The sequence below is a fragment of the Diadema antillarum genome, unplaced genomic scaffold (genome assembly GCF_040938485.1).
Source record: "Diadema antillarum isolate AM-2024a unplaced genomic scaffold, OU_Dant_1.0 scf00000036, whole genome shotgun sequence".
Classification (NCBI taxonomy): Eukaryota; Metazoa; Echinodermata; class Echinoidea; order Diadematoida; family Diadematidae; genus Diadema; species Diadema antillarum.
Genome location: NW_027270925.1, coordinates 4,326,012 through 4,351,088, shown reverse-complemented (window position 1 = coordinate 4,351,088; position 25,077 = coordinate 4,326,012). Strand labels below are relative to the sequence as shown.

At 39.6% G+C, this 25,077-nt stretch overlaps 1 protein-coding gene across 2 annotated transcripts; it reads left to right on the top strand.

The window, feature by feature from the left end:
• Nucleotides 1–1,338: 1,338 nt before the first annotated feature.
• On the top strand, nt 1,339–24,766 carry LOC139745446 (G protein-coupled receptor 137Ba-like). Of its 2 annotated transcripts, none has more exons than XM_071655844.1 (7): nt 1,339–1,484; nt 12,327–12,836; nt 16,244–16,528; nt 19,691–19,831; nt 22,873–22,998; nt 23,799–23,920; nt 24,535–24,766. In XM_071655844.1, the coding sequence occupies exons 2-7, from the start codon at nt 12,420–12,422 to the stop codon at nt 24,719–24,721; spliced, it is 1,278 nt and encodes a 425-aa protein (XP_071511945.1). In that variant the 5' UTR covers nt 1,339–1,484; nt 12,327–12,419; the 3' UTR covers nt 24,722–24,766. The 2 variants fall into 2 exon arrangements, with proteins under 2 accessions (XP_071511945.1, XP_071511939.1); XM_071655838.1 differs by having other exon boundaries at nt 24,532–24,766.
• Nucleotides 24,767–25,077: the final 311 nt, after the last annotated feature.

The window sequence follows — 25,077 nt, the reverse complement described above, 5'->3', positions numbered from 1 at the left end:
TATATTCGAATATGTAAATGTTATTGTACATGATTATCTAGGTTTTTTTTTAAAGAGAAAACAAAAACAGAAAGTCAAAAATAAGGACTCGGAGCTCAATCCAGTCTTCCATAAGTTAGCAATTCATTTTCTTTCATTGTTCATTTTCACACCTTACCTATATTTGTAAAAGTCAGAAATCTGCCAGATTTGGCAAAGGAAGGCTTCCTTTTTTTTTTGTAATTCATTAAATTCGTTATAGCTGCAAATGAATAGAAACAGTAGAAAGCAGTCACTTTTTCAAAAGACCGGGTTATGTGGAAGAACACAATGAACATTCATATTTGTACTTCGAGGGTTAACACACAATGCCTCGTATTACAAAACTTGGAGGGAAGGGACTTCTGATAGGTTTTACAAAGATCCCGATTTCTCTATATGACCATGCACTGAAGTAAATCGATGAATTTTTCTATGTAGGTAATAATTGTTTCAGTATCCTGAAATTGCATTATGATTGATTTGCTATTAAAGTTAACTGTTGCACAAAGTATACTTTAGCTACACTATTTACATCAAATTTTCATCAATGCTGAAAAATATACACGGACACTATGAAAGGGTTGCTCTTACTGAGGATAAAATGGCAAATTGGAGTCTGTACGTGATTTTATGATACTAAATGCTAAAATGAGTGACTGTCCACTCGCAGAGATGTCTCAATATGAACGGACAGAATTTTACAAAGCAACAGCGAAATGGAAATTGAACACAGTTTATAATGACTGCAATCATTAAAAACGCTATGTCAATGTAAAGCAAACAGTTTGTTTAAATGTTTTTATCATGTCATCACACTCGATGTCAACCCCATTAAATTCATCCCTCTTTATCCTTTCTTCTTTAGTTTTACGTTAAGAGAATAAATATGTGGTTCCACAAAAGCATGATATATGCATATCAAGGTTTGATTTTTTATTATACTATTTTCAATATATACGTTAAGAATTTTCATTTAGGCCTAGATGTATAGTATGCCTATACTAGTGGTATGCCCGCTCCTCGAACGACTTATCAGAGGGTAGATGCGATATTATCAGAAGCAACGGAAGTTTAGGGTCCGACTTCGCTAGTCACCATTCGCCTGACGGTGGTTGGATCGTTGGATCGCGATCGTTCATCATAACCACACTGAACGTAAACGCACTCACTCACAGCGCAGTCGCGCCGGTGCACAACACACAAGAGCTAGAAAGAGAGCGCTACGATATTACGTAAAAAGGGGAATTGTACATCAAGCACACGTTACCTCAAGAACTCTGTCTATAATAACGAAGCAATCCAGTGTAGCTGCAGTGATGAGGTGTATTTGCATAGCCTGTTACTGGTAATCGGGGTATGTTGTATGAGGCTCTTGAAGAGGATTTACCCCCATCAACCACGACAACGCTTTCCTCATGATTTGTTTGGAGACAACGGCAAGACCAAATTTAAGCCAGTAAAATGTAAGTGCACAGCCACAAGCAAGCAATCACAGCTATAATATTAATTTATAGATTGTAAATTTAGGAGTACCGCTAGATACTGGGCCCTGGCCCTGGGCTGAGGTCGGGTTAGCCCCGGAGACCGCGCCACCAGGCGCGGTCCTGGCGGCTTCCCCGCAGTTTCGCTTATGTTATAGTTCAAGTATTCTGTGCGCTTGTGCAAGTGATTGTGAATTCTGTGAACATCGGTGAGCTGCTTATAAGACATCATTTTGTGCATCACAAGCAATGAAATGCATCAAACAGTCGCCGATGATAGTCATTTAGGTTTCATCGACCCATGTAAGTATTCCTAGTAGTTTCTGTTGAAAAATTAAGGAAATATAGCGCCGCAAAGGCACCCGTTTGTTCAACATGAAGATCTTTTATGGGAGCACGGCGCAGCCGCCACACTGCGTGTGGCGGCTGTCGCAGTTAAGGTCGGGTCTATTAACACTAACCGCTAAAACAGTTAGATTCTATCTAACGTGTACTCTTCTTAGTTCATGAGTGTTAGACTGGAGCTCATGATATGAAGAGCCTAAAGAGGGGAGGGATCGAGGAACCAAAATAAGGGATGACAACCCTGTTAACTCACAAAGATAATGTAGAAACGCCCACTAACTGTTATTCAGTGTTATGTCTAGCGTTATAATAGAAGAGCATCAATCGCCCACAAATGTAGAAATTGGCTTTTAAATTAATTTGTTAATGTAACATAGCCAGGCCTATTAAACGTTTAGGCCATTGGTTCTACCGCTCTACCTGTTATTGACCGATTCGGGTTCGTTGAGGGCAGCAGACGATTTGTGGCACTGGGCGCAGCCATTAGCTCAAATTGCGATGTCTCAGCCTACCCCCCCCCCCCCACCCCCAGGCAACATGTTTATCGCGCACTTGTTACAAAGGTTCGCGCATTAAGCAAGCATTCGCGCACTCAGTACGAGACGCCTATTGGCTAAAACAGCCATGCCTCAGTTTTTCATTCCGTGCGCGTGCAATGAAGGGTGGGGGAGAGGGGAGGGGGGTCGACTGGGACACCGCAGTAATGGCGCTGCCCATGCCGATAATACACAAAGCGCGTCACAGAATCGGTCAATCCGGTAGTGTTAGGCCTATTCGTATGCTAACGGGCCTAGAACCTAGAGTCTATGGATGCGTTGGTGTTGCGTTGTGTGTGTGCACATTGTACCATGGCTAATGGGTGGGGGATGGGGGAGGCCCAAGATGGGGTGGGGATGGGTAACAATATTACTGCATGTACGAGCTGATGTTCGAAATGTCAATTTCGTGAATCGCCTTTGAACCGCGAAAATATTAACACGGGAAAATAACAACACACTAACGTTCAGTTAGACCCTCGCAACCGTGAAATTAAGAACACTCGAAAATGTCCTCCAAGTAGCAATTCGCGAAAATATGCGAAAATTTCAGCTCGTACAGTAACATTTGTAATACTACATGTGATAACGCAACATGTATGTGTTGTGTGCTTCGTGACAGTGTAATCAAGGAGGTTCGAGAGATGGAGTTACAACTGACTATAATTATTCAATCAGCTGATCAGTTTTCTACGGATGGACAAAAGAATTCCACAGGTGCATTTGTGCCTTTGATGTTCGATGCATGAAGCCGCAATCACTCTGAGCAATTTGAAGATTCATTTTTAATGCTAACATAATATCGGGTATATGCTGCTCGTTTATATATCAAATGCAATGAAATTTCACCTAATGATAAAGCATATTATAAACAAAAGTCAATTCTGTTCGAAAATATGTGCAAAAGTGTAAATCTGAGCTGTATTTTGTGAAAGTGTTTGAAATTTTACCCTCATGGAAAGGCGGTTTTATCACATTTCTCCTTATTTCTGCAAAATGAAACTAATATGGTATCATCTTCAAGTACCGGTATAGTTCTTTATAAATTAGTATGTCAGATTAGCGTACAGACACGTAGAGTCGAGTAATTTTGATATCTATTTCAGCAATATTTGAGCAATTTCTATTTGCACACCCCCATGCCTTTACCATTAGGGAGCTTTAGATTTTGACGGGCGGACGTTCAGAGGGAAAAAAATCATGTTCTGAGCATGTGCAGAAAAGCCCGTCAAGTCGATCTATTTTTAGCTTGCGTCGCCTGAGTTTTTCATTGCGCGTACTGGGCTATTTTTACGTCCGCACAGTTTGCAACATAGAGATCTACTTCCTGCACCGATCATATGGGGGCGCGATTTTATTGTGCCTCCGCCAACGAAGTGGCCGGAGGCATTATGTTTTCGTGTCGTCCGTCCGTCCGTACGTCCGTCCCGTTCTGTTTTTGTCGATATCTCAAGAACCGTGTGGTGGTTTTACATCAAACTTGGTATGAGGGTATATCCTGGGGGGATAATACTTTGTCTGGATTTTAGGGTCACGGGGTCAAAGGTCAAAGGTCACTGATTATTTTGTGAAAAAAAGGTTGAAATTTCATGTTTTTCTCCATATCTCGCAAATGGTTCAAGGTATCTTCATGGAACTTAGTATATATGTACCGATGGGCAGTTATTATCTAGGGAAGTTGGGGGTCATGGGTGAAAGGTCATGGGTCAAAGGTCAAGGTCAACTCCTCAAAATATCACTACTTTCCTTATATTTATGCAATGCCTGAAGGATTTTTTTAAAACTTGATATATGCATGTATTACCCAATGTATACTCTGTGGGAAGTTTCTTGCCAAAAGGTCAAAGGTCAAAAAGTCAAAGGTCAAGTGAAAGTGCTAAATTGCACTATCTCGAAAGTAACTCATGGTATCATCATGAAACTTACATATTATGCTTGTTCTACCTAACAGTGATTCTCTTTGGAACTGTGAGGTCAAAGGTCAAAGGCTAGGTTTAGATAATACTATTTTACCATTTGATACTGAAATTATACTTTTTCTCAATACCTTGAAAATTACTCAACTGATGCATAAACTTATAAAAGAGTCAAAAGTCAAGTAAAAATCATCAGTTCCCCAAATACCTGCACTCTGACGTTTTAATCTTTCATCCAATTGAACCTAGTTCTAGGAAAGTGAACATTCAGCACATTTGTGGCAAACCTGTCATTTTATTATTTTGCCAATGGTGTGAAACTGTCATCACACATTGTCAAGACATTGTACTATAGACCTATTAGGAGAACCATGCATTATGGCGGAGGCATACCAGTCGCCGTAGCGACATTTCTAGTTTTTTATACGTTGCGTCTCAGCGTAATCTAAAGCTGCTTTTCAACGCGACGCAGGGGAGAGGAGAACGTCCAGCCAGCACACTCGTCGTCTCAAACGTCCGTGCGTCAAAATCTAAAGCTCCCTATTGTCTACCGCCCATTGTTTGTAAGTAGGGAAAGCGAAAAGTAATTACCATCTCAAAGACATATCTTCCTAGGAAAGTAGCTGGTAATTATGCAATGAGACAGAGTCCATTGTCTTCGCATCTGAGCAGCAGATCCAGTTTGACACATACTTCAAATATTTTTGAGTGGCAGCTTCGAGCATGGGATCAAAGCGAATAAGACTGTTGTGACTTCATTTCTCGAACCTCCTTGGTGTAATTGTGCATGCATGTGTGCGTGTGTCTGTGTATGTGTGTTTTGTGATGGAGGGCGTGTCATACATTTTGAAATGTCATGTGGAAAATATGATGGTATTTTATGCAATTTAATACAAATTGATGGTGTAAGGAGATATGTGTGATGACACTCAGTATTCTATAGACGGTTTTAACACATATCAGAAAAAGTCAAATTCTTACTTTAAAAACATGCAATGAAAGATAAACTGAAAATGGGAAGGCATTAAAACCAACAAACAAACAAACAAAGAAAACAAAGTCTTGATCTTTCATTTCTACATTGGTGGGTGAAGGGTGTTACACCTATGTCTGCATTTGTGAAATGAAAAAGACTGTGTATTCTATTTTCTCTGATGTACTGTAAAACGAGGAATGTTTGCATGCATTTTAATTTCACAAATTTTGCGAGAGCCAAGATTCGCGAAATTGAAATGCACGCGAAAGTTCTTGTTGCCACCATATGCATTGAATGTTAGAGGCAACTCGTGAAAATTTCATGCCGTGAAAAAGGCTCTCGGCTCCAATTCACAAAAATTTTATGCCGCGAAAATATTGCGTTTTATATTATTTCGTAGGCATTCATACACTGTGCTGTGGGCACCAGTGTTAACCACATACATGTATGTAGAAATACATGCCTATCACCTACTGTTCGTAGAAATGAAAAAAATGAAATGAAAAAACCATTGGATGGACCTGGCCTACTTCACAGTCAAACAGATACAGACCATAAATACTTTAAACTGTAAAACCAGAAACTTTCACGGCATTCAAACTTTCGCAAATTGGAGCCAGTAGCATTTTTCGTGGCATGAGGATGTTGCGAATTGCTACTGGCATTCAGTGCACTGTTTAGTCTAACACTTTCGTTAATCTTGGCTCCTCTTGAAATTGGTGAAAGTTTTACGCACCCAAAAATCTGGTTTGCAGTACTTAGTGTGGCAGGTTTTATTATTGTTATTATTATCATTGTTATTTGATATTTGGCCACACACTTGCAATATATAAATTTACATATATTATATGTTACATATGACTAAGATGAAAAAGGTAGTATGGTCGTTCTGCAATGCAATCCTGGGTATGGATCTTTTATGTTTTTCTTTGCTTAACAGTGGGTTTTTGAGGTTGATGCAGTTTCATGTCCAAGCATTTTTTTTTCCAGTTGACCAAATTGCCCCAAATTTGCACAAAATATATTCAAACTCATGGTTCTATAGACACCATCTACTACAATATTGTATGTGCACTTTTGCATCACTATCGATCAGATCACTGAACATGATTTAAACCAGCCTTATTATGAGAAGTGTCAATCTCGCCTAAAGTTGGTTGTGTCACAGTTGATTGTAAGAGTATTTCTTAAAAGTATCACAATGTAACTCATGATTACAGTACCTACAAAACTGCAAATTAAAATGACATGGTTTAAGCACCTTTCTGTGTGACATGGTCATGGTCAAAGACCGGAAGTATACTTACATGTATGTATTTTATATACAGGTAAAAATGGTGTACTGTACTTGGTGTGTAAAAGTATGCATCTTCTACTGCACCAACTGACAGTCAAGAAGCTTCAACCTGCTTCGCTTTGGGGATACTGTAAAACATGACATATTCGTGGCATGAATTTTTCGCGAATTGGAGCCGACGGCCTTTTTGGGGGCATGACATTTTCGCGAACTGCCACTGGCGTTCAATGCATATAGTGTAGACAAGAACTTTCACGTGCATTTTAATTTCGCGAATCTTGGCGCTCGCAAAATTCGCGAAATTAAAATGCACGCGAACATTCCTCGTTTTACAGTATTCCATTGACAAGTCCATATCAGTGAAAAACCCCTAGCTCTGATGCATTAAACAATCCCAACTCCTTCCGTAGATGCTGTGTGGAGACGATGTGCAGCTGAATTTCAGCTCAGTAGATGCTGTAGAGGCATGAATTTTTCGCGAATTGGAGCCGACGGCCTTTTTTGCGGCATGACATTTTCGCGAACTGCCACTGGCGTTCAATGCATATAGTGTAGACAAGAACTTTCACGTGCATTTTAATTTCGCGAATCTTGGCGCTCGCAAAATTCGCGAAATTAAAATGCACGCGAACATTCCTCGTTTTACAGTATTCCATTGACAAGTCCATATCAGTGAAAAACCCCTAGCTCTGATGCATTAAACAATCCCAACTCCTTCCGTAGATGCTGTGTGGAGACGATGTGCAGCTGAATTTCAGCTCAGTAGATGCTGTAGAGGCATGAATTTTTCGCGAATTGGAGCCGACGGCCTTTTTTGCGGCATGACATTTTCGCGAACTGCCACTGGCGTTCAATGCATATAGTGTAGACAAGAACTTTCACGTGCATTTTAATTTCGCGAATCTTGGCGCTCGCAAAATTCGCGAAATTAAAATGCACGCGAACATTCCTCGTTTTACAGTATTCCATTGACAAGTCCATATCAGTGAAAAACCCCTAGCTCTGATGCATTAAACAATCCCAACTCCTTCCGTAGATGCTGTGTGGAGACGATGTGCAGCTGAATTTCAGCTCAGTAGATGCTGTAGAGGCATGAATTTTTCGCGAATTGGAGCCGACGGCCTTTTTTGCGGCATGACATTTTCGCGAACTGCCACTGGCGTTCAATGCATATAGTGTAGACAAGAACTTTCACGTGCATTTTAATTTCGCGAATCTTGGCGCTCGCAAAATTCGCGAAATTAAAATGCACGCGAACATTCCTCGTTTTACAGTATTCCACTGACAAGTCCATATCAGTGAAAAACCCCTAGCTCTGATGCATTAAACAATCCCAACTCCTTCTGTAGATGCTGTGTGGAGACGATGTGCAGCTGAATTTCAGCTCAGTGCATGCTTATACTACATAGCCGGAGCATTTCATTTCCCGTAGCCAAGAGTTAAATTACCGTAGCATGATACAGGTTTTTGAAGAAAAAAAAAAGGAAAAAAAAGAAAGAAGTACAGATGTAAGCTGCATACATGCTCTTGGTGAATTTAATTTTAAAATGATGCATCACGCGTTACCCCGGGGTACCGTAGTACCCGGGGTTACCGCGTTGTGTAGCGCCACCTCACGTCCACTCGAGGACAGCCGCAGAGAAATGCATGCACTGTGTGTGTGTGTGTGTACATAGTCACTCCCATGCCACTGCATGTTATACGATGCATGCATGGCATGCTGTGCTAGCAATAGCGTGTGCTTCAATGCACCGCGGTGTAGTGGCTAGCGCCGCTAGCTGCAGCACCAAAACAATTTCCACTTTTTGGCAACCCAGGGTACAACCTTTTTAAAAAAATAAATAATTCAACAAAATGGCTGATTTTCATTTGGTACCACGGGATACCATTAATGTCATCAAATAGTCAAAGAACCTCAAATTTGCAAATTCCTGCAACTGCATGTCAGATACCAGTATCTAGACCAAGGACATCGTTCAAAGGGGCCTTTCACCTGAATGTTTTAGCCATTTTCTAGCTGAAAGAGAATTCTTTCTATAATACTGTACATCTCTAATCCCATCACTATCTGTGTATGCTGTGTACACTTGTAGGCCCCATCATGCTAAATTGTTTCATCAACAATTTTGGCAGAAAGGTTCTGGCATTGAACAGGAAGTTAGAGTGAGGTACTTGTAAATCCGGCCACCCCTGTTAAATCTGGGATCAAAATTGGATGATGATTTGGAAAAACGAACCTATCAAGTTAAAGTTTGACGCCATTCCACCTGGCCATAATCCAGCCAATGTCAAGCATCAACTAACTCTGGATCTGAGTGCAGAGGCTTAACAGCCCTGTGTTCAGAATCATCCATCCATAGACCACGGGTGGTGTAGGTATGTACATTGTGTACATGTAGGTATGGTGGTTCTGGCTGTCATGATCATGTGTGAGGTGTATGCAATGTACCAGGTACATTGTAGCTGTGCCAGTGCATTTGAATGGGTCTCTTGAAATTAGTTCTGCTTACATTAAAAAAACTTTCTGGGGTCCCTAAATACATGTAGGCATACACTGTAGATGGTTTAAATCATGCTTGTTTTCACATACTGTATGCGCCATATATTTCGCGAGTCTAAATTTTCGCGAATCAGGAATTCCCGACAATTTCGCGAGTGGTTAAATTCGCAATCATGATGGAGTCCTGTACTGAACGGAGAAGTGTTCACGCATACGCCACATTCACATCGGGATCAGAGTCAATATATTCGCATGTCTCTAATTTCACGAATAGCACGTGACTCACAAAATTCGGGAAAATAAAAACCTCGCAAAATATTTGGCGTACCAAACAGTAGTATGAAATTACTGTTTATACTGTTTGTGTACAATTATATTATGAATTAGACTACTAGTACACGTATATGTACAAAAGTGTATGTATGTAGCTCCACTGTTCTGTTTGTTGGATTTCACTTTGATTCATTAAAAAAAAAGTCAAATTGTTCACTGAGTGGAGCTTCACGTGATAGAAGCAGCATATTAAATTTCATGTGCACACAGCTAGTGTACACATTATGACAAGACATTGCTGTTTTGTATAATCGGGTAGATTCCAGTGACTGAATATTACTTGAATTGTGCCAACTGAGTTACAATGTACCCACAAATATTGTTTAACTTCATGAGTCACCAGAGCCAAGAGCTTTCTCCCGGGAAGTGGTTGGGTCTGCACCTCTTCCACGTGTTCAACTCTTTTAGACCAGTTTGTGTTGTAATTGATATTTATAATTAGTTTACAGCACTGCTGATACAAGTCTGAATCTGGTTATATCTACACCATGACTGATTATGTGAACGTCTAGCAATATTAAAACAGATGAATATTCTCTTCACATTCACCAGACATTCGATCAAACTTTTATGTGTGATTCTTCCTGTGGTGAAGGAAGTGAGGGTATGTGGAGTGTTAAAACCACAAGCTGAGTAGAGCAAGTTAACATTGAAATAGGAATGTCCTTGACAAGTTTTCCTCTGCTTATATTTTGTAGTAACTCCACCTCATAATAGATGAAAAACTCTGGTGCACATGGCATGAAGATTGGACTGGTAGTGGTACGATGATCGGATCAATGTGCAGTACCAATGGGTTGCTGTATTGTTACCGCTCAGTAGAAAGGGAGCATTCTAGTGTACATAAACGCATTATTTAGATACTGCACAGCGATGTAGGGTCAGCAAAATTTCTCATCACTGAAATAAGAATGTCATAGACTTGCCTTCCACTGTGCTTGTAACTTCTCTCCCATGAATAAATCTGAGTGGATGTTGCATAGGGGCTCTCGAGTAAAAGCCCAGTAATGAGTAAACATTTACATCATGCAACTGGTCTTTTCAGTGTTATCCATTCAAGTAGATGAATAGAGGTGCTTTATCAATAAAAGTTCAATCAAATTTATATACAACCTGTAGGAGTCACATGAATAAGTAGAAAACATTGATACAGCATTTCAATATATTTCATTGGTTTCTTGTTTTTATCTATTTTTTCCTTCAGGGAGGGGGTGGGTGGACTTGATGGGTTGAGGTTGCAGGTGGGAGTTCAAGCCTAATTTCATGAAGTCCTCTCTCTAAAAATGCATGTATGCCCATGGTTTCATCGGGTAGTGTACAAGACCTCAGGCCTTTTAAAAGGTTTTATTATATTCGAAAGGTAATTAATGCAGAGAAGATTTGAGTAGATCTGTATGAGAGACATTGGTAGGGCAAGTGTAGAATACATGTTGATAGAACCTGTTATTTGTCCCTGAAAAACTGGATACTTGTGACAAGAAAAGTATGAAATTGAAATAAAAAGATCCTGTTGACTTCACTAATTTTTCCCCCAGCTTTAAGTCAGTTAACAGTGATGACTCATTGCCTACGTAGGTCACTGATTCCCACTTTGTTTGCTCTGTATGGGGCTGAAAGCCTGTAACCTGTGATGCCACTACCAGGCAGTGGTTTCTACTTCAAAATGTAGTCTGTCACACGAGACTAATAGACATTACCAAACTGTTGGAGCACATATTGTCAGCACTACTACTAGTTGCGGCTATCGATCATTCATTTTGAACTTGCACTGCAAGTTGCAGTACTGTACCAGCATGACTGGTTTTGCTGTAATTGGCATAGTCACTCATCTGGTATTTTTCCACTTGACTTAGGTGTGGTGTCTACGTGTATGTAGCCAGAATTACAGAGACTTTTTGGGGGGACTTTTTTCCCCTTTCTGTAAAGAATACAGTAAATGCAAATATTAGACAAGATTTGAACATGCACTTTTGGCGCAGAATTAATGCCCCTAAGCAATGTCTCAAAGATCTACAGCACTGATGGTAAATTATATTTTCCACAGCATGTTGAGTACTTGTGTTATTGTATGTGGTAGACAGCTCTGTAGCGGAAAGATTGAAAGATTTATGTCTGTAAGGGGTGGCCCCGTTTTGGAGTCGTTCAATATATATATATATATATATATATTTGTGTGTGTGTGTGTGTGTGTGTGTGTGTGTGTGTGTGTGTGTGTAAAAAACAAAAGAAGAAGAAGAAGATGCAGGCTGATTGATTTTAGCAAAAATCTTCCTGAGGGGTAGGGACATTCATTTATTCATCATTTATTGGTCTATGATGGAACATAGAAATTTTGTTTCCATTAACATTAAGTTGTACAATAATCATGACAATACAAACACATCTTGCATCACAATTACATATCTCAATAAAAGGTACAATGAACACAAACAGCACCCTACAAATCTAATGCACAATCATACATATAATTTCTTTAACCCTATATAGCCCAAGCTACTTTGACCCCTCCCAGGCCCCAGAATTTTGAGTTTGCAAGCTAATGATATGCAGAGTGAGATGGTATCTAATGGGGATCTTTTTGCAAGGCTACTAACTGAAAGGGCTAAAACACTTTAAATTTCACACATCATCTCTCTATCTGGCAGATACTCCTCAAGAACGAGGCATTGTAGAGATAGTTGACAGTCGGGTAATGTCATATCATTAGTTTGAATTTACAATATCTTAAAGCTGCGGTGAGCGTCATAACCCCCCCCCCCCCCCCCCACTTGTTTTATCACATTGAACACAAACCTATGCTTGTGTGTTTGTAGTTTTTCCTGTAGTGTAAATGTCTGTACTGCAGAAAACAATATCTTAATGTGTGTACTCATAAAACAGTTTGTGGTTTATCTGTTATTGACATAGTATTTTTATATCAGATCAAATTGACAGGATGGATCGAAAGGTCAGTCTAGGACCGTGAAGCAAGTGCGGTAAAGTTTGGCGGCAGAACTTTGTATCCAATAAATATAATGCAAGCCAGGGAGTCATTTATGGCTGCACTGCCGATGGACCGCCCACCGCCATCGGGGCCCGGGTGGGTGTCTCCTTTGCCCGTCACAACGCGTGCCATGCAGCCCATCATCGAAGCCGACCTCGAGCGCTCCCTGGCGATCACCTTCATCATCCTGTACGGGCTGCTCTTCGTCATCATCTACGTGCAGCTCTTCCTGATCCTGTACTATGGCCACAAGCGCTTCAGCTACCAGACCGTCTTTCTCTTCCTGTGCCTCTTCTGGTCGGCGCTGCGAACGACTCTCTTCTCGTTCTACATCCTGAACGCGGGCGAGGTGGACGAGCTGTGCTTTGTCCTCTACTGGCTCCTGCTGGGGTTCCCCGTGTGCTTGCAGTTCACAAGCCTGTGTCTTCTCATCCTATACTTTGCACAGGTGAGTGCTATTGTGCATAGTTGCATGCTTTTAGGTGTACAACCACAAATTGTCATAAAGTCGTAAAGTCATCCAAAACAGACCTTCTGTCATGTTTCGCATTTGCTCAAGGAAAAGATATGATTTCACTAGAATGTAGGTATCGATGTCGTATAACTCAAGGTTTACACTTCCTCAGGTAGATGCTATCTTGGCTCTCTTGATCGATGTGAAGGTTTCACTTCCAGAAGCACTTTTGGGACTATGAAATAAACAAAGTTAAGAATCAATCCATTTAGTCTTCAGTGGCACCTTTAAATAGAAATTGGTACTGAGATTTTGGTGTCTGGTACCTCCAAAGCCAAGCAAACTAAAGTTGTATACAGAACTCATTTCCATCACAGATGTCAAGACACACAACTCTGTCAGAGTTTATACCATCTTGACTCCAATAAACAAGTGACTGAAAGATGACACTAAACTCAGCCTCTTATAAACAACTGATATTACCACAGCAGTGGTGTTTATAAATACTAGCACTGCCAAGAGTGAGTGGAGACCATGCCTGAACTCTGGCTAGAAGCAGGGAGCAATTGCTTCAGCAAAAATCTGTCTGACAATTGGCACCTCCACGATTGAGATACACAACGTACCTATGAAGGGACCCAGCGGATGAGATCATAGTTTATATTTCCTATAATGATTGCGAAATAGATCATCTATATTGAAGACCAAAAATGAAAGGGGATATTGCATGGTGTTTATCCCTTTTTTCTATTGAAACAGATATGTCAATGTGAGTGAAATCAAGAGTATGCATAGCTATAGACATATCATTTGTATGTACAATGTATAAAATGAAACCAAACTCACATTTAAGTTTTGGCGTTGAAGCTTCACTGTGCAAATGACTCCAGACTTTTGCCCCTGGTTTTGTTCTTGAGACTTTATATAGAGCAACTGACCTGGTGATGCGTTTTCTTTTGTTTCGCTTGTGTGTGCACATGTATTACAATTGTATATGTTTTTCTTTTTAAAGAAACTTGTGGGTACATAATTAGGCATGATCTTTCATTCTCAGTTTTCTATCATATCCTGGCTAAATGGATAACATTGACTGACCTACACATTGTATGTGCCTCTGTTTTTCTCGATGACATATTTCCTGCATTCAATTCATGTGGCTGAATGACAATTCCGATACTAAGCAGGACCTGCAGAACTGGTTTATACTCTTGCCTGTACGAGTTATTAAAAAAAAAATACACACCCGGAAAAACTTGGCCCCAGGAGTGTTTCCACATTGGGGGATGGGGATGGGGGGGGGGGGGGTAGGACAGGGCAGGAGCATTGATCCTTGACCCGACCATCACCACTCCCCCCCCCCCCCCCCCCCCCCCCCCCCCCCCATCAACACACCCAGGTACTTTTTGTACTCACACCAGTACCAGTCACACACTAGAAACATCCCATGGTCCCTGTCTACAATGTAGATTGCACAAGAAGCTACATTGTACATGTTGATTGCAACTGCAAAGCAAACATGCTCAAGTTTTTGTTTGTTTTGAATCTTCATGTAAAGCTGTACATTTATTGAATATATGTAGAGGTATCATAGATATGTTTTCTACCTTTCATCAGTGAGTTTATTGATATCTCATCAGCTGGACTTTGCACTGTATACACAAGTGTGTTTACTTCCCAGTGCAGAAATTTTATTTTGCTCTGTACATGTACAATGTACGATGTACAAGTGAGACTTTAAAGCTGCCTCAAATAATGGGGTTATTGACCAACAGGTTCAAGTAAAGTTTGTGCATTTTTAAATGATTTTTAGATATCTGCCTACCCCTGTGCCACACTGTTGGAGCCACTTTTAGTCTTGAACTTACATGTAGATTATATCTTCTGTATTCAATGAAAAGCAAAAACAAATACCGGTAGAATGAATACAACAAAGTGAACTGATGATTAGAATTATGAAATGAGGGCATAATCTAGATGGCATTTTGTTCCTCACCTTGTATGATATGCTGTACCTTATGTGCCTCTGTCATGAAACACTGGTAAAGACATAATGTTTAACTTTATATTTTGTATTTTTATGCATTCACATAGTCAATAGTTTTTTTTATACTTTGATGTCAAAGCGATGTGGTTTGTGTCATTTCGTATATGAGACAAATGATGATTTTAAAAAGGGTATTACTCCTCTCGAAAATAAAAGAGTGAAAGTCAATTGTTTGTGGTCAGAGTCAAAGTATCAAGTGAACTCTCAATGTGAATAAATGTTACACTATACAACCGTGTACAAAAATGTATGTACTGTACGAGAGATTGCTTAATGACTCGTGATTTGATTAAGCATATCATGATTGCCAAGAAGATTTGATAGATGTCAGTGCTGCACTTCTAATATTTTAAGTTTCAAGTCTCAGGTTTATTTCACATCTTTTGAAAAATACAGCAACAGCAAAATACAACATATAACAATATACATGTGAAAAGAATACAAGATATCTTATAACATATCATATAGAATCATAACACAATATTTACATTATATATCTTATTTCAGTCACCATCTTGTGTATTGTGTGCAGGGAAGGTTATACGTACAATGTATGTATTTCAGAAGTTTCATTTGTACTCAAATCTGAATCTACTGCCTCTGTTTTGCTGTCAGGATGGCAGAACAAATTGTTATCTGTTGGTTGTCGTGAGAAACGTATTTGTGCAAATAAGCCTCCATTCAGAGTAGCTTCGAATTTGAAATATAATACATGTGACTATACATTGTGGATTTAAAGTATTTAAATCTTGTAGTATTACATTGCACTTCAGGAACTTTGTTTCTGTCGATCCTTTCAACGACACCACACACATGGCTCCAGGTTTCCTGTTTGCACTTACCAAAGCTTAGACATTGAAGAATTGGTCTGTTTGTTTTTTTGTTACATAAAGATGTTCTCTTTTACTAGGCCATATATAAGATCACGAGGTGAGACTGCCAAGTCAGAAAGATATGCTTGTGTTATAATTGCATCGCCAATGATTATTTTTCATTCTGTGTGTGCCCAAAATGTTGCTTGGGGTCCAAATTGTCATGTAGTGAATGAGATTTGATTTGGCATAATGTGTAGATGTCAGGAAAAAAAAATAGAGAGTAAGATTTTAACAAAAGCAGGAAAAAACTAACAAACATGCCAATTTGAAAGGAAAACAGGAACTTTCATTTTCTAACACGTGTTGCCAATTTATAAATCCATTATTGTATTGTCAGCTGATTTTGATGGTGCAAGGAGCACAAGAAAGTGCATCTGACAGACCAGATCTTTGAATATTTGAATATTTTACTTTGAAGTCTCATGCCTGTCAAATGTCACTGTCCTTGATTTCTTTCCCCTCCCCCTTCACCCGCCCTTCAGGTCATTTTAAAAGCACGCATACGGTATGAGCCGGACCAGCACCACCGTCGCTACAAGTGGCGGCTGCGCCTGGCGATAGTCCTCCTCCCGCTGATCTTCACCCTCATCAACCTCATCTCGGGCATCCTCATCAAGGTCCTCTCCTCGGAGGAAGGCAAGCACGCGACCCTGACGACGCGGGTCATCCTCAACGAGGGCCTCTTCCTGTTCGCGGCCATCTGGCTCTCCGTCTGCATCTGGAAGATCACCCACATGACGTCGGCCAACATCCTCCTTGAGGCGAGGGTAGGTACAAGTGTCTGGGTGCCCTTTGACAGGCAGATAACATTATGGGCAAGTCCTGCCATGCAAAATGGACAAGCCTCAATAGTCCTACCATGCACCTTATGAGCAGAATAAGGTAGCAGCATAGGCTACATCGTAGGCTAGTCATGAGAGTCCTACCATGCACCTTAATGAGCAGAATAACTTAACACCCTACTAACATCTTAGGCTAGTCTCAAGAGTCCTACCATGGACCGTAATGAGCAGAATAAGGTAGCATCGTAGGCTAGTCTCAAGAGTCCTACCATGTACCTCAATGAGCAGAATAAGGTAGCATCGTAGGCTAGTCTCAAGAGTCCTACCTTGCACCATAATCAGAAGAATAAGGTAGCATCATAGGCTAGTCTCAAGAGTCCTACCTTGCACCTTAATCAGGAGAATAAGGTAGCATCGTAGGCTAGTCTCAAGAGTCCTACCATGCACCTCATGAGCAGAATAAGGTAGCATCGTAGGCTAGTTTCAAGAGTCCTACCATGCACAGTAATGAGCAGAATAAGGTAGCATCGTAGGCTACATCGCAGGCTAGTCATGAGAGTCCTACCATGCACCGTAATGAGCAGAATAAGGTAACATCATAGTAACATCTTAGGCTAGTCTCGAGTCCTACCATGGACCGTAATGAGCAGAATAAGGTAGCATCGTAGGCTACATCGTAGGCTTGTCATGAGAGTCCTACCATGCACCGTAATGAGCAGAATAAGGTAACATTGTAGGCTAGTCTCAAGAGTCCTACCATGCACCTCAATGAACAGAATAAGGTAACATCATAGGCAAGTCTCAAAGAGTCCTTTAATCAGGAGAATTAAGTAACATCATGGTAAGCCTCTATAGTCCTACTATGCACCTTAATAAGCAAAATAAGGTAACATAATGAGCAAGTCTTAGTAGTCCTACCATGCACCTTAATCAGCAGAATAAAGTAACATCATAGGCTAGTCTCAATAGTCCTACCATGCACCTTAATGTTCAGAATAAGGTAACATAATGAGCCAGTCTTAATAGTCATACTATATATACCTTAATGAGCAGACCAAAAAAGTACATAGCTCTACTTAGTTTCTGTTTCGTTTGATGCTGTTACAAGTTTATCACCGTGTAATGAATTGCTACGAGTTATCACCAATTTTCATGTCATCCTAGACAACCAAGGGTAAATGAGATTGTACTAATTACTGTTGTAATTTTAATTCACACTGCATCAGCCAAGAGTTTGGTTTCGTATGTGGAGGAACTATGTACTCCACTTCCTCAGCTTTCATAAGACTGATGATAACATGTAGGCCTCAATGAGGGTACGTGATGGACGGTTAAGACAGTCTCAAACTAGCTATTGCAATTTACTTTCTTCTATACTGGGTTGTCACACGTCACATTCATCAGTACATTTGGGAGGCCGTCCATAAATTACAAAAAAGTGCCCACTTCCTTGTACAATATCATGTACATTGTATGTAATACATACTAACTGCATGAATGGTACATGCAACTACATTTGCATTCCCTCACTTCCTATCCCATCAAAAATGTGTCATATTTTCCATTTTGACTTATTCAACCTCTGTGATGGCCATTGCAGATTTATTCATATAGTTAACCAAGTTTTAACTGTGTAAAGCTTTGCCATGCATAAAAAGTTCCAGAGTGCCAACAAAAGCCGTGAATGTGGAATATTTACATTCATGTACCATGTACTTCCAGGAAGAGGCACAGGAATAACGTCATTGATCAAAACACTTCTTGGAATCTAACACTTTCCAGAAATTATTGATATGAAGTGGTGAACGTGCATCGTTTTTCCTAGTACAAGTGTATGATGGCCTCTCATTGCCACAAATTGCATCATCATTTTTAGTATGTTCAGATGTATATTACGAGTTTCTAGTATGACAAAGCAAAAAGCAAGACAAGACAAGCACAGTCAAGGAATCTGTTCTGAGGATGCAACTGAATCCATGTTCTATTGATTGAGAGGGAATGCTGGTGCTTCTTTTTTTTTTCTTTCTTTCCTTTTGATTTAAAGGCATAATTTACAATTCGCAGATGAAACAAAAACCCAGCATTAGTGCTTTGAAATAGTTCTAAAATGTGAGTTGGGGATAGAAACAACCGCTGTAAAAAAATTGAATCCGTATAATCGATGTTAAGTATTGTTAAATGCATAAAATGTGAACAATGGTTATGATAAAAATGTTTCCAGACTAAACCATCTACAGTTATGGTTTAATGAGAAAAATACTGATATCTCCTTATATTTTAGGCTTTATTGCGAAAATATTATATAGTAGGATGTTTTGTGATAAACAGACCTACACATATGCATCAAATGTGATATCTGGAACATTTTTCAAATCACTGCTCCCAAAGGTAAACAGTACCTTTTAATAGTTAGATAGATATAATGATATTCATATTCATGTTTTCATTCCTGTACCCCAAAGGATGTTACAGGTATGATTTTGACAGGTTGTAACGAGACCTACATGTATGGCACTGTCAGCTATAACATTTGTCATTGTGCTGAGAGGGTTTAATGTCTATTTAGCGGTCGAGATCTATAAACTTTAGTTTAAAACATGAATGGAAAGCCACATACTTTGGCAGAATGGAGTGGTTATGAGAGAAAGTGGAGGTATTCCCGTTGACTATGCACGGTAGTCAAATTACTGTGGCTGAAGTTGTTTGCATGTACCGTAGCAATCTAATATTCAGATATTTGCAGAGTGTTAGAAATTATGAGACTCATTCTTGGGATTTGCATTTGTGATTTAAACTACAAAAAGGATAAATTAGTCAGCTTGAAATGCACAGAAGGAGTCATTCATGTGGTCACTTGTGGCACACTGGAACTGCCTAAATCACTTCCGATGTCACTGCAAAGTTAGTATGATTGCAAGCAGTATTTTACTCTTGCCTTGCCCACAAAGGAAGAGTAGAGCTAATTCAGTTGTGTCCAACCCACAAGGGATGAATGTAAAATAGCTTTTCTCCACTGTCTTCATTTCATCCCATCTTCTGACTTTTGCCTTTAAGTTCAACTGATGCGGAACACACCTCCATCTCAATTTTTGTGTGAGTTTTTCATGTTTGTTTTACTTATTGTTTCTCTGTCTATCCGTATTGCAGGGGACGACTGTGGGTCAAGCGTGTGTTGCGTGTGTGGTCATCATACTGCTCTACGTCAGTAGAACGGTCTATAACATCATTGCTGTCTCGTGGGTCCGGTGCCCGTCCTTCGGCTACACGTGGATGAATGTGAACGACCAGGTCAGTAGTTGGAGCTTGTTGCCGTGTCACTGTTCTAAATGTGCTCATTTTCTGGAGCCATCCTCCTGTTGTAAATACTGCGGGAATCATGATGAACTTGGGGAGATTCTCTTCCATGTGCATTCCATCAAAATCTCAGTGAATTTCAAGCATGTAGTATGCTTGCAAGAACAACTAGTTCTTTGTGCTCTTGGCGTACTGTGTGGATGTAAAGCCTGCAAGAATCCACAAACAGAACATGCAAGAAAGCAGTCAGAATTATTGCACCTTCAGATGCACATGATGCAAGTCAACAAATAATATCAGATGTCACATGACAGAACCTCATGAATATTCATGCTATTGAATTCACACTCCATATCTGGCAAATAGCTTAGTACTCATAAGAAATTAAACATCGCAAGGTATTTTACAGGTTGTCATATATATATATACTGTAAAAGTGGAAATTTTTGCGGTGTTAAAATTTTCGCGCATTTCGCGCAACCAGAAACTAGCGCAAAAATAAAAGCATGCGAATATTTTTGCTTGCCATATGTTCCTGTGTGTGATGTTTTGATTCCGCGGAATTAAAAACACGCGAAACTCTTCTTACTCGGCCAAGCGCGAAAAATTAAGTCACATGAAAATATCCACTTTTACAGTATATGATTTTGTCCCCACATTTGAGGAGACGTTTGAAATCTTACAGTATTTGACAGCAGGAGTGAATGCTGTGTACCTACATTTGTAGTTTTCCATGACACATAACCTTTCGGGCAACTTGTAGGTCATTGTTATTTCTCCTGGGTTAGAACTTGTTAGTTTGGGGGGTTTTCGATGGAAACAGAACAATTTCGGTCAGCTGTGATCTTGTTACAAAATATGACTGGGGTGAAACATGTGATAGGAGTGAGTTGCAGGTTGGAATATGTGTATTGGAAGGAGTGAATGGTGAGGGGGCCCAGCTCTGGGGCCTGGGCTTTGCAGTGTCAAACGTTCAATTTCAAGTTACACTTGAACATATCAAATGTTTGGTGACTTTCTACACATTGAAATCCAATACGGGAGATTTAGGCTTCTCTTTTTTTCTTTCTTTCTTTTTTTTTTTTTTTTTCAATTGTATTGATGGATTTTTGTTCTTTTAGTGGTGTGGGAGTTTTTTTCTCAGTTTGATATGTTTGCGGTCTGGGATGAGGAAGCTTTTTTTCAGCTCATTTCCTGTTGATGTGAGATATCTAAAAGAAATGGTGTTATTTATAGAGTCATAGAACCCCTGGTTGTCTGTCCGTAGGTTATTTGTTCCCTGCTCGGGACACATGTGGTAAACCTGTTGTTTGGCTGCACACGCTTCCTGTAGTCTATCAGGTTTTCCTCTCCCGCTGAGTCAGTGTAAGGGATGAGCGAATGTTTTTTTGGTGATGGATGAAATGTGGCTTAAATTCGGGAAGTTGTCCGTTTATTCTTGTAAAAGAAAAATAAGTGGTGGCAATTGGAGTAGTGACATTGTGGTTACTGATTGATTTTATAAAATTAAATACTTTTTTTTTTTTTACATAGTCACTGCATTTCTTGGAAATTTGATTTACATTTGATGACCAGAAGGTGAAAAAAGTATCAATTTTTTGTTGAGTCATGTGACTGTTGAATGGCACAGATTCAAAGTATTATTGATTCTTTCTTCCAATATGTCATGTCAGACAGAGTATTTCGTCCAGTGACAAGTATGTCTAGTTTTTGAATTAGAATCTGTCCCAAATGGTAATGCCAAGTCTCTCTTTGAAGCTGCTTCCCACAAGTTGTTCAAAATAAAAGAAAGCAAAGCAAAGCAAAAATATGTATTTAAAGGGATCGTACAGTTTTGGTTGAGACTTAACTTCAGGTTTTTCTAATTTTTTTGTGAGATAGTGAGAAACCTCTTTTGAAATATGAAAGAGCATGTAATTCCAAGAGGGATTCAATGTTTATTTGATGAAAATTGGTTTTGAAATGGCCGAGATATCCAAAACAGAGCGATCCTAATAAAGTGTGGGACCCACATTTTATTACGATCATTTTGTTTTACTTTGTTTTTGGATGTTTCAGCTATTCCAAACCCAATTTTTATCAAATAAACTTTGAATTCCTCTTAAAATGGTATGCTCTGTACTATTTCATAAGTGTTTTCTTGGTATCTCGCAAAAAAAGTAAAAGCCCAATTTTCATCTCCACCAATATTGTACCATCCCTTTAAGAGGAAAGGCTTCCTGAAATATATGACTCCCTGTTTCACCCATGGCTGGACTCATTCAAGCATGTTTGTAACTGTTAGAAAACAAAATTAGTAGATGTTGCACAATTTCCGCAATGCCTCCTTATGAAAATATTGTGCAACACTGAGATGAAAGTAAAAGCTTTTGAAGACGGTCAGTGCAAGAACAAAACTTGACTACCGGGTAGCTGAAATGCTTCTTGTTTTAGAAAGGAAGTTAAACAAAATCAAAACTTGATTTTACAGTGTATTGTTCAATAAACTTTATTCTTACTACTGCACAAGCAGTTAATTTATTTTATTATTTTTATTTCACTTTTTATTTTTGCAAATTGGCTGATATTCACAAAGTCAACAACTCATGAAAATGTAGCCTACTGTCGCAGAAATGCTCTGTATGTTCTCTCCAAGATTGGAAATCATTGAATTAAAAGAAAAAAAAATGATATTAATTTCTTATTACATCACCTTGGTTCTTTATTTACATGACTTTAATCCCTTTTCAGAAGTGTTGAACAAGTCCCAATTCATGAAATATATTTGTGAAATTTAAGGCACACACAGTACTTCAGAGGATTTGGTCTTAAGATTTTTGTACTCCCCCTCCCCCCCCCCCCCCCCCCAAGTATGTATACAGACTACATAATCTGTGATTTAGGACATTTCTTATTAATTTCCAGAATACATTTTGTTACCAAAACTAGACCTGAGCTTCAAACATGATGAGAAGTAAAGTTTCTATTCTTTTTTGTCTTGTATTGTCCAGAAGGGTTTTTTTTTTTATTTCCTTCTGTCTTTTCCCAACTTGCAGGCTGATCTGATTAAACTCAAGGGGGATCACTTTGTGGCATTTGGTGTAGTTCTCTTCGTCTGGGAATTCTTACCGACATTTATTTTGGTCATATTCTTCCGTGTCAAGAGATTTGCATCGAGAGTGGTGAGAAATAACAATTTCAACATCTAAATAAAGTTGCTACCAGCAGATATCATTGCTATGAGAATAGACAAGTTTACTAACATAATTCAAATTGTGTGCATTCCTTTAAAATGTGAGTTATTCCTGACAACTGGAAACTTTGCAGAGATGTGCGGGTCAGAGCAGCGACTAATGTAGTATAGATTCTGGACTCTTTTCATGATCTATTTATTCAAGCTGCTACACCTCTATGTGTCAAGTCGCTGATTGGCATGATCCCAAGAAGCGGAGAAAAAAGAGAGTCCAGACCGATCACTCTCAGTTTAAGACAGAGGTCAGAAGTTCACTCACTTCTTATTCAGGCATACCCTCCCGCAAAATTCTGAGGAGAAAATAAGAAGAAAAGACGATTCAGTGTGCAGTAAGTCAGGTGCATTGCTACTGCATATGTCAGTGCGTAAATCAGCTATTGGTAGGCATACTGACATTACCATAAAAAACAGCACCCAGAGCCAAGCAGATCTATGGCATTAGTAACACAGAAATTCAAGGATATTGATTATATTCTCAGACACCGGTCTTTTTGAGTGATGAATTTCTCTGTTGGAGTTACTGTGAGGTTTGTGTGTGTGTGATACCAGGCAACCAAGTAATGGTCAGTTTCCTGGTTCTGTGTCAACAAAATCAGGTTCATGAGCAGGAAGTTTGAAAAGATATGACCATGTCCAGTGATCTACACCATATTATGTTGAAAGTGAAAACTGTGTTCCAGCGTTATGAGAGCTCCAGAACAATTACATATTACCCATTCATCCTTGCAGAATGTGCCGGAGGTGAAGCCTGGAGCTAAAACGCCATCCAAAGCCTACTTCTTTGACAACCCAAATCGTTACAACAGCGATGACGACTTGACCAAGACATTTAGTACTAACGACACAAGGCAGTAAGTCCAACTCTGTTATACTATACACTTCTGTAGGGTTTTCAGCAACAACAGCAAAGATAATCCAGGAAAAAAAAAAATAGCCATTAGATGTTACCATCCAAGTTATCTCGTATAAAGGAAGAGAATCAGAAACCAAGCTGAATGGAGGTAGACAATAATCTCACTCAAAAAAAAAATGTAAGTTGGGGCAGCATTGATGTGCAGAAAGCATTTAATAAGTAAACTGTCTTGTGTAATCTCATAAGCTAGCTAATGCTCAAGAAGCTCTTTGAAAAAAAAAAAAAGATTTACAGGGAATCTATGAGAGATAATGCTGGTACTCTGAATTTAGAAAGTAGGATATTCCATGGAGTGCATAAGCACAGTAGTTTAAAAGCAGATAGAGGTGTATGTTACCTTACAATTACATATCTGTAAGAAGTGTGCCTAATGGGCAACTCTTTAATGAAAAAGCTCTACCCGCGCTCATACTAGGTAAGCAGTTAAATAATGCTGTGTCAAAACAGTAAGAGTTGATACTCAAGTTCCATGCATGACCATAATTCTATATATATGCACACCACATTTCTTGAAATGTCACTCTTTATTTTTTATTCTTGTTAATCCAGCAGTAGCTCGATCAACGACATTTCGTCGCTGACCAACACCCCCCAGAGCGTGCCCAGGATGGGCTATGGGGCATTGATCCGTAGCAGCAGCTACTCGGGCCAGCAGCACCCCATGCCAGGAACTACCCCTCCTCTCCTCTTCTCCAGCAACACCTCGTACTCGGGATACGGCAGCATAAATTATGACTGATCCCTGATCACGAGTGGCTCTGGACGCAGTAGCCATATTTATGACTGACCGCTGATGCAGCCAGTAACGTGAGACAAAGAGCTGCGAATTGACCAGGGCCAAGGAGGGAGGAGATCGGGCATCGTCCGTGATGCAGAACAGTGCCAAAAGTACCAACCTTGTCATCCTTTATGTCAGACACCACAGCAGTGTTGCTATGGCAACGGATGACAGTATTCATCCACAGTGGGAGTAGTAAGTAAGTGCCAAGTCCACGGTGATGAGGTGAAGTTTATTCTTAAGTAGAAAAACCCATTGTAAATGTCCCACAGATTGTGTGATTCCACTGCAGATTTGATATATATAGTAACAGAAGA

What these genes read in the sequence shown, in the direction of transcription:
- LOC139745446 (XM_071655838.1), top strand. Translation starts at nt 12,420, where the DNA reads ATGCAAGCCAGGGAGTCATTTATGGCTGCACTGCCGATGGACCGCCCA. An exon ending in TCATCCTATACTTTGCACAG is followed by an intron (nt 12,837 to 16,243) that starts GTGAGTGCTATT and finishes CCCGCCCTTCAG; the next exon opens with GTCATTTTAAAAGCACGCAT. An exon ending in AGAGATTTGCATCGAGAGTG is followed by an intron (nt 22,999 to 23,798) that starts GTGAGAAATAAC and finishes TCATCCTTGCAG; the next exon opens with AATGTGCCGGAGGTGAAGCC.